Source organism: Oryza brachyantha, chromosome 9 (genome assembly GCF_000231095.2).
Source record: "Oryza brachyantha chromosome 9, ObraRS2, whole genome shotgun sequence".
NCBI classification, from domain to species: domain Eukaryota; kingdom Viridiplantae; phylum Streptophyta; class Magnoliopsida; order Poales; family Poaceae; genus Oryza; species Oryza brachyantha.
In genome coordinates this window covers 9,197,308-9,207,876 of record NC_023171.2, presented here as the reverse complement: position 1 = coordinate 9,207,876, position 10,569 = coordinate 9,197,308, and the positions used below count along the sequence as shown (strand labels likewise).

Genomic DNA, 10,569 nt, shown 5'->3' with positions numbered 1-10,569 from the left:
CCGTTTAGTAGTTCGGGAAGCGTGCGCATAAAAAAAGAGAGGGAATTTAAAGTCAACAGTGTATTGCGAACGAGCCCAATGACTTGTATCCACTGCTCTACTTAGCTGGAGAAGTAGAGTAGAGTAGTCACTTGACTCTCCCGCTTTTTTTTATGCTTATAAACTAGAATTTTAAACTTTAAAACTTAATTGTAAGGTTAATTTTATGGTTTTTCTTAATAACTTATTTTATAATATTTTAATGGCTATAGACACGTGTATAAAAATTTTCAACCATAAATTATTTTCTGATCGCTAATAAATCTTTGGGGTTGTTCTTTCGACGAGCAAAATGATGGGAGCCATGTACAGTACTCTCTGTGCCAATTAATCTTCCCATACGTGCCAAAGAAATCAATCCTCCTGTGGTACCCTAGCCCCATGTGACAGTAACCAAATCGATTTAAAGGCCTTTAATCTCAACCAGACGCACAAGTGTTCTACTACTCTTTAGTACGGTTTACAATATTGAAGCTAGGTTAGCAGTTGAGAACATGTAAAAGAAGCTTAGCTGAAGCATGTGGAGCTGTGGACCATCTGACGCCGGCAAAGGTTGAAATGACGATCGAACGAACCGGCATAAACATATAAAATTCTACATCCTTTAAATTTTCTACTCTAATTAAATCTCTCTCTCTCTCTACCCTAATACACTCTCCAATGAAAATCATGTGCAAGCACACCTAAAGGACAACCACAACTGACAGTACTGACCAATGTAGGTGTAGTAGTATCACTAATGCTATGAGAACTACTCCATATACAAAATGAAGAACAAAACCAACGCAAATTAACGAGAACGAAAGCGATTAGGGGAAGAGAACATCATCTCAGGCTCGAGCGCGCAATCTGTCGACGACGACGACGACTGCATCCAAGCACGTGGGCTCCATTAGCAGGCACAAGAAAAGGAGTGAGCAGCTGCATGATTAAACAAAATTTTTAGCCCATCTCTTCTCATCACAGCTTCCACTGGCACCAAAGTGATTCCCGGTCTCCAATGCAATGGATGCAGCTAGCAAAGTTTCCAAAAGTCTCCTCCTCCTCCCCATCTCCTGCAAGATTGCATTTTTAATCCATCAAAAGCAGCAGTAATACAGCAACAGTGCACTGCAGCAACAGAAAGATTTTTCTATTACTACTACGAGTAATTGTTAATCTATTCCGTAATCTAGATTCGAGTGTTCGTGTACAGAGGAAAGTAACAGTAGTGGTAGTACTAGAAAGAATTTGCAGCAGCAGTGGCAAATTAAGGTGAGGGTTATGATGACCTCGGACTTGTGGAGCAGGGACAACAATGGCTTTGGTTTGCTTGGCCCCAAACCGTTGGGGCGCGCGCGCTTTGCGCTTACTTTGCCACAAAGCAACAAAGGCCAGGTTAATGGCCATGGGCTCCCCTCGAGGTCGAGGCAAAGCTAGCGCGGCGACGAAGACGACGACGACGAAGAAGACGAAGAGGAAATAGTAGCCTTCTTGACCTTCTTCTGGACTGCGGTTTCCGAGGTCGGAAAATGGCGAATGCTGATGCTTCATGGCATGATGGGAGTTTCCAAAAGAGGAGTGACGATGTTCTACTAGTGTTGTGTTTTTGGACTTAAGAAACGATTTTTGTGGGGTTGGTAGGTCAGCAATCGCATGGCACTGTGTTCACGACGAGAAATGGGAGGTTTCAGTGATTTGACTTGATGTTTAGGCGTGGATAAAAAATATATGTCTAGTGGTTTACTGACGGACAAAATACCTAAATTTTTTTTCTAAAACATCTTATCGAATTTTTGAACACCTAAATAAAACATTAAATATGAATGAATAAAAAAACTAATTACACATTTACAAAATAAATATCTTGAGGCGAACCTTCTGAGCCTAATTAGTCTATGATTAGTCATAAGTGCTACAGTAACCAACAGGTGATAATAATGGATTAATTAGGCTCAAAAGATTCGTCTCGCGTTTTCCAGGCTAACCGTGAAATTCGTTTTTTTATTCGTGTCCAAAAACCTCTTCCGGTAAAACATTTGACGTGACACTTATTTCAAAAATTTTCTTAATCTAACCACCCAAAATGCTAGTCGTAGAAGAACTTTGATGTGATAAAAAAAAAACTTTGATGTGTTTGTGGTGTGATTAGCTTGAGTGATTGGAAGCTCAAGTGAGAGACAGAGTGGGGGATTTGTTTGTTTTTACCTGAGTTTGGTGTGATGGAATGGATGGGGGTTCAGAAAGGTAGGCTCTTGGAGGTGGAGGAGGCGGTGAGGGCCTTGAGTTTCTCCGACGACGGCGGCGCGAGGTCCTGCGGGAGGCGGGCGCGGCGCACGATCCGCCGCATGTTGCTCTGGAGGCTCTGCTGGACCAGCTGCCGCACGGCGCGCTTCTCGTTGCTCATGCCGGCGTCGGGGTCTTCTTGGTGGGTGCCGCCGCCGCGCTCCAGCGGGGCTGACATTGTCGCGACGATGCCGGAGGCGTCGGCGACCTGCTTGCCCTTGTCGGCCCGGAGGATCTCGAGGATCCGCGACGCGCGCTTCTGCGCCAGCGCGGTGCCGACGAGCGTGAGCTCCAGGAGCGCGGAGGTGGCGCCGGCCTCCGCCATGGCCGCGCGGTCGGCGTAGCTCCGGTGGGCAAGGACCATGAGGACGTACGCGGCCTTCTCCTGGCACCCCGGCTCGTCGGACCAGTTGAGCACGTCGACGAGGACGGGGACCGCGTCGGGGGCGCGGCCCACCGCGCGGCGGGCCTCGGGGCACGCCGCCACGAGGTTGCAGAGCGCGGCGAGCGCGCGGTCCGCCTCCGCCGGCGTGTCGCCCACTGCGGCGACGAGCGACGGCGCCAGCCCCGCGGCCAGCAGGTGCGGCGCGTTGCCCGCCGCGATGGAGAGGTTCAGGAGCGCGCGCAGGGCGTCGTGCCGCGCCTGCTCCGTCGGCGCGGCCTCGAACGCGCCGACGAGGAACGGGGCGGCGCCGGACGCGCCGATGATGGGCTTGTTCGCGTCGAGCGCGCTCAGGCAGAGGAAGTTCGCGACGAGCGCCTCCGTCAAATCGCCGGACGCGCCCTCCGCGATGCGGAGCATCTTGTGCACGGCGCCGGCCTGCACGATCGCCGCCTTGTTCCTACGAATCAAAGGCAACTCCCAAAAATTCAGGAACCGAACCACCAGATCTGATCAAGAAACAGAGGAAGGCATCAAAAGCGCGGCAAGAAGAGAACTCACGTGTCGTTGCCGATGCCCAAGTTGAGCAACGCGTACAGGGCGGCGGCCACCATCTCCTCGCCGCCGCCGCCGCTCTCGTCGAGCATCGCGACGAGCGGCGGGATGGCGCCGAGCATCGCGAGCATCTCCCTCGCGCCGGCGTCGTCCCTCGCCTTCCTCCTCACAACCGTAGCCGCCTCGACGCGGCCCATGTCACCGCCGTCGGCATTGTCCCCATCGCCAGCCTGAAGCGCGCTGACAACAACCTTCAGCTCCTCCAGCGCCTCCGCCTTCTTGACGGCCGCGTCAGCCTGAGCCTCTTCATCACCGCACTCCGACGGCTCCGCCCTGAGCAGCTCCGCCAGCCGGTCAGACCTCGGCCTTGGCCTCGGCTGCGGCGACCTGAACTGACTCCTGCTGCGGCAAGAACCCCCTCCACCGCCGCCGCAAGTCAGAACCTCAAGAATCTTCCTCCGCAGCGAAGCAGCTGAGAAGATCGGCCACAGCCGGAATCCTCCGCCGACGTCAGCGTTCCCGCACCTCGCCACCATCCTGCACCCTTCCGCCGCAAGTCACATTGGCCGGAGCAGAGGCGGCAGCAGAGCGAGCTCTCCTCAATGGCGTAGAGCGGAAGCCGTGGCAGAGAGAGAAGTGGGTTTATACGACGTGTGAAGGCAACAGGTGGCTTATGACCCAAGAGGAGAGGTGGGCCCACATGGTCAGTGAAACAAACTAGTAAATTTAGGCCATGTTTAAGTTCTCAAAAATTTATTTACAAACATCGTATCTAATCTTTGACGTTTAAATGGAGCATTAAATATACATAACCATTAAAACTAGTTACACAGTTATGGGGAAAATTGTGAGACGAATCTTTTGACTCTAATTAGTATATGATTAGCTACAAGTGCTACAGTAACCAACATATGCTAATGATAGATTAATTAGACTAAAAAGATTCGTCTCACGGTTTCCTAACGGAAGCTGAAATTCGTTTTTTCATTCGATGTCACGATGTCAGGAAAGCCCTTCTGACATCCGGTCAAATGTTCGACGTGATCTTTTTGCAAAAAAATTAAGAGATTGGGGACATGTTGATCCACATCACTTGAATCCAGCTAGTTTATGGTTATAATGTTGGTCACACTGACAGATTTACAATTGGATTTTGCAGTGGAGGACCATTGGGGAAGGTGATTAAAAATGTGAGCAATGCTATCTATACTTTGCTCAACCAGATCAGCAAATGACGTTTTCTGGGCGGTTTATTTTTATGCTAAGACTCGCTGTGCAAACAGCAGCCTGATTAGTTGTCACAGTTGGTCACATGCGATGCGAGCAAGGTAAACTGTTCTCTGCGACACTTGCACTCTGATATTTCTGTGACGTTGTTAAACTCCACTGCCCCCTCGCTCCTAAGCGACTCCATTTTTCAACCAGCCCACACTAGTAATAAAGAATTAAAAAAATTAGAATATTATCCACTTTAACAAACCTTAATACAATTGCTAGCTACTTTATCTACTTCCAATCCATTATTTACTATGTTCACAAACTCTAATACAATAATTAATAAAAAAATAAATTTATCTTGGAACAAACAAGATAGAGAAAAATGATCTTACTCACTTCAGTTCTATAATTGACAAAAATATGGTCAACGTTTATAACGTTAATTACTAATTACTTATAAAACATGTACTTTGAAATTACTTGATATCACGTACATATGACTCATAAAGTGTACTGTAATAATATTATTTATTGTATATGTTTTAATAAAAAATTATGGTTAAAGATAGATTTAGAAGAATCTATATGTTCTCCAAAACCATAAGAATTATTAAATGGGTGGAAGTATTTTACAACAAAAGTAGTACTTTAGTTACGGCCAATGCAAAAGCTTCTGTTAACTATAGTTCATCTATAACGTTTAGGGACCTTTTGCGTTATGCTTGCCGTATTCTTTTATGGCTACCAAATTAAAAGCCACGATCTGACTAGGTTAGATTAGATAAGCGATTAGTATAACATGGGGATCAGGATGCTATAAAGTATTACAAGACATGGTTTGGCAAGTTGAGGCTTCAACAAGTAGTTTATCCAAAGAGGATGTATTATGGTCGTGTTCTTTTCCGTGGTTACGATTAACTGATTAGGCTCATACAAAATGAGATACGTGATTAGCATATAATTAATTAAGTATTAAGTATTAAAAGTTGGAAACGGTTTATTTGATTCTTTAAAGAAATTTTCACACGAAATATACCATTTACCCGTTTGAAAAATATGGTAACGGATATCGAGGGAGTGGCTAATATTATTTAGCAGTTTAGAACAGAGTCTACCTCTCTGGATTCTAAAATCCTTTAACTCCATAATTAAAGGCTAGTTTGATTTCGAGGAAAAATGAAGTATTTGGACTCCAAAAAAATCAGTTCCGATAAGGCCACGTTTGTTTTAGCTAAGAATTATTGTAATCTTGATTATAGAAATAATATAAAATAATAATTAGATTATTGTCTCAGTTTATTATAATCCAATAAGCTTCTTAGATTATTGAGTGGCTAAAGACCCACTGCCCTTAGGTACTTTAAATTAAGTAAACATGCCATTATAATTTCGCAAAGTTGGAGATATGCTATTGATATCTCAATGACATGTAAAGCCCGCATGAGTCAATGACATGTGGGTCAGGATGACATATCTCTAATTTTGTAAAATTATAGTGTCATCCTTGCAATTTTCCCTTAAATTTAATTACATATATATCTTATCATGCATTATCTACTCCAGCTTATAATAATCTGCCTCAATATGAAACTAATATGGCCTAAGTATCATTTGGTTTTGTCTAAATGAAATATAGGAAAACTAAGAGTGTATTTGGTTTGGTGAAAAAAAAGATTAATTTCTATAAAAGTCATTCGGTCGGTAGAATCAAGTTTAGAAACTCCAAAAAAATTCCTTTCCAATAAGTGTACAGAGAAAATATAAAAAAAAATCATCCACTCAAACCTCTCTAAAGGTAACAATGGATTGATATAAACATGCATTCCTATCACTCCACTTTTTTATTTATATAAGTTAAAAATTCCTCCAAACCGAACAGAATCTAAAGAAAAATATTTTTCTTTCCTACAACTTATAACAAAAGCATACGATGTTTTGCATATCCCTATAACATATGGACCAGTACGTGTATACATTCATATTTATTAAATATTTTAAATTTGTATGGATTAAAAGTTCTCTAATCCGAAACATATCTCAACAAATAGAGGACTGACGGATGAATAGGTTGGATAAACTCAGTAGTTTTTTTTTTTTTTCATTTTCACTATTTTGCCGAGCTCCACATCTGAATTTGGGTTTGAGAATTATTGTGCTTTCGTAGTGATTTTTGTAGAATTGGCATATTTATCAATTGCCTTTTCTGTTTGCGGCTGCTGTGGGGAACAGGGATCATACTTATAGGTGGGTTCATTTTGTGTGGTGTTGCATGTGCATTTCCATGTAACTGAAAATTAATAGTCCTAAACGAACGAATTATTTGCTCTGTTGGATATTTTTTTTAGCAGGGAGAATAAAATACGGCCATCACTTTGGTCAGCTCGCTTACCAGGCGTGAAAAAAAAAAGGAGGCATAGTAAAATAAGTTCAGAACTTGTTTGGTGAGTTCGAGAGTAATGAAGGAGGAGAGAAGATGATGTCCGGCAAACCGAGGTATTTAATTGGTAAATAATAAATTAAGTATCAGTTATTTAAAATTTAAAATTTTTACTTAATAGTACTATAATTTTAGAGTAGTTTTTAGATATTTTGTTTAAAAAAACAACGTTTGATGACATGTTCATGAAAAACAAGGGGAATTTTTTCCCAATCCTTTCGGACAAATTTTATAGCACTCTGTGGGTAACTATGCGGTAGTACTATATGCAAGGACCCTATTTTTTATATTCATACTTATAAGCTAAATTTAAATTATTTTATAATTATTAATAAGGACTTTTGTTTAAGCTTCTAAACAGCTAAAAGATATGGATGTAAATAATATGGGCGATCGATTTTTATGTGGCGTGAAAACATAAACTCCTAGGATTACAGTGGTCACAGCTACTGCAATTGAATACGCCTTGATCGACACATTCTTTACCGGCGACCCTTGCTTTCCGGAGGCAAATCTTGTTGTGTGTAATTTATGGCATTTAATTAGGTGGTCACAGGATACTTTGTACCCACTGAAAATGGTACAACATAGGCCATTGTAGATATAGGTGGTGTTTAGATTGAGAAAAATTTTAGAAAAAGTGTCACGTTAAATGTTTGATCGGATATCGAAAGGGGTTTTCGGACACGAATGAAAAAACGAATTTCACGGCTAGCTGAGAAACCGCGAGACGAATCTTTTGAGCCTAATTAATCCGTCATTAGCACATGTTAGTTATTGTAGCACTTAAGGCTAATTATGGGCTAATTAGGCTCAAAGATTTGTCTCAAGATTTCTTCCATAACTATGTAATTAGTTTTTTTTGTTCATCTATATTTAGTATTTCATTTAGGTGACTAAAAAATTTAATGTGATGTTTTTTTAAAAAAAATTGGAAACTAAACGAGGCCATAGTACTACTACTGAATTGAACAAATCTACAGAGGTGTAGGGATAAAACTCTGCCGGGACACCAATCAGAAGAGAAGAATGTGCCCTTCCGTTTCTTCCATTCCAGATGCTCTGCATCAGCAAATGTATGCTCACAGTAATAAACTCTTTTCTGGTAGCTTGTTGTTGAATCCAAATGTACAGGGCCAGCTTAGCAGATCCACGGAGAAAACAGGGGGGTCTTGTTGTACAGGAACTCTCCAAGGTTCCCCAATCTAGTGGCACCACAGGCATTTGTGATTTGTACTCCAGGGCTCCAAGAGAGTGTCACCTCTGGCGTAGAGTTTCTACTTGGTCCTGTTTAGAGAAACAACTCGCAAGAAGCAAAGGAAAAAAAAGGTTTTTCAGCTTCTAGCTTTTAAGTCATATTAGGGTTCTATAGCTACCTATAATCAAAATCTAAATACAGATTAAGGAAGCTACCGAGAGTGGCAAATTCTGTGAGAAATTGTAGCCGATAGAAACTCCTCCAAACAAAACATTCATTTCAAAGACCACTCTATTGACCTATTCACCATATTTTTCGTGGCCAATCCACTCGGTGTAATAATAGATAATTGACTTCGCATATTGCGAACTTAACGGCAGAATGCACGTCTCTGCAGAAATTTTGTGCCCTACCAAAGTGGTCAACACACCGAGAATTATTTCGGTTAATCCCTCGTCCATATAGATTAAAGGAGATTTAAAGGGTGCGGTATTGATCCCTCTCAAATTCCACTAATTACTTTAGAGCAAATTTGCTATAGGACACCTAAAAATGTATAATTAGTTGTCGGATACCGTAAAAATGTGAATTGGCACTAGGATACTTAAAAAAACATGTAATTAACTAATGTATATTCTAGATATTATTTTATTATATCCGGTAAAGATGAAGAGAAACAACGAGAAAAATATTAGGTTACCTATATCTCAATCGACATAGAAGACGACTCGGCTCAAATGACTCACGCCCACCTGGCTATCATTGACAGTTTGACACCATCATGTTTCTCTAAGAAAAACTAGCCTATAGAATAATAAACTCATGGTATCACGTGTCTTTTTAAAATGATATCCTCGTCATCTACCTACGGTATAACAAAACAATATCAAGGATATCCATCGACTAATTACATGTTTTGGATTATCCTAGAGCCGAATCCTGTCTTTACTATGTCCAATATTTAACTACACATTTTTTCGATTGTCCCGAAGCAAATTTTTTTTCATCGGAAGCAACCGAACAATGCTTGTATAAATTTCCCGGGATTGAGGGATTGCATTTTTTCTCTAATAATAAAAGCACGACCATACAATCTTGGAGTAATAAGCTTGTGATAGAAAAACCAGCGCACGGAGAGAGGGGGAGAGAGGGGCTCAAAAAGCCAGGCTGATTAGGCTAGCTGGCACCGGCTCGACAATGGCACGGGGAGCAGTCCACGCGGCATGTGTTTCTCACGCAAAAGATCTCTCTCTCGGCGGCGCCGGCCAGCACCACCACACACGCGCGCATCCAGTAATCGGCATGTGTCCTTGTTCTCCGATCTCGTCTCCATTAATGGGGATCGATCGGGCATTAAAGAGATTAAGCTGGCAGACAAGCACGACGGCCATGGTTAACAGCAGATTTCTTTACTTGTCGTCGTATTTTCGCTTATAATTATATGCTGAAATTTAAATTTTTAACTTTAAGTTTTAAGATAATTTTAAGATATTTTTATCGTAGTTTATTTATCACCTTTAACTTTTAAATCAATGAGAATATATATAGAAATTTTATTTAGAAATTATTTATTGTTTGTAAATAGGTTGTTTCGTTTTCTCTACTAATAAACCAAAAGATGACCTTTGAATCGTGAGTGAAGAACGACATAATACTATCCCGGAATGGCCGGTTCTCTCCCCTGTCAAGGGCATTCTAATCAGGAGTTTTGGACTGAGTACTCCTCGTATTCTGTTATCATGTTTTCTAACCATCAAGCGTATTTAAAAACGTATTCTATAGAAGTTGTTTTTCTAAAAAACAAACAAATCAAAATTTTCATTTTATGATAGTTAATACTGAAATAATTATACACGAATGACCTATCTTCTTTCTTTATTTCTTTATGTACAGTTAATTAGTCGATTTAGACCTCACATCAGAACGGGTCCTCAAACTGAGTTCTAAACGGTTTTAACACCGTTTGATCTTTTCGAGAATAAATTGTGAAAAAAATGGTTTCAAAACTATTTTAAAAAACTAATCATTTGGTCCACACCGCCACCGATAGAGCGGAGGCTCTTCAGCTTTACGTTACAAAAAAATCAATGTGAAAGTCTTGTAATCCGGATTATTTACACCGAGCCAGCAAGATCCACGCTAGGACTAGGCCAGCAAGAACCACGCCAAGCCCTAGCGTGGCGGTAGCGTCAGCGGAAAATAAAATGGTTTATCTTTATAATTACTTCTAAAAATAGTAATAAATAGAGTAATTTTCGGGAGTTAGGAAGAGCAAAGCACACGGAAGCAGTGGACTGGACAGTAGTAGCACTAGCACCAGAAAACCGTACGGTTGGCTGAGCGTTTTTGACTTGTGGGTCGCATTTGCAGATGTGCACAGCATTTGCTGCACTGCACTGCACACCAAACCCCGAGTACGGCCGCACCGCCACCGACACTGCCGCGAGCCCCACTCCCCATCTCCAGCACGGTTAG

General features: G+C 41.9%; 1 protein-coding gene across 1 annotated transcript; it reads right to left on the bottom strand.

Moving 5' to 3' along the window:
- Positions 1-407: 407 nt before the first annotated feature.
- On the bottom strand, positions 408-3,835 carry LOC102705560 (U-box domain-containing protein 7). Its single transcript, XM_040527583.1, has 3 exons — positions 3,248-3,835; positions 2,227-3,146; positions 408-1,094 (listed from the first exon to the last, which is right to left on the bottom strand). The coding sequence occupies exons 1-2, from the start codon at positions 3,775-3,777 to the stop codon at positions 2,258-2,260; spliced, it is 1,419 nt and encodes a 472-aa protein (XP_040383517.1). The 5' UTR covers positions 3,778-3,835; the 3' UTR covers positions 408-1,094; positions 2,227-2,257.
- Between the last annotated feature and the right edge of the window lie 6,734 nt (positions 3,836-10,569).

Coding starts and splice junctions, on each gene's coding strand:
- LOC102705560 (XM_040527583.1), bottom strand. CDS start 3,777: ATGGTGGCGAGGTGCGGGAACGCTGACGTCGGCGGAGGATTCCGGCTG. Junction 3,147..3,247: donor TTGGGCATCGGCAACGACAC/GTGAGTTCTCTT, acceptor TTTGATTCGTAG/GAACAAGGCGGCGATCGTGC.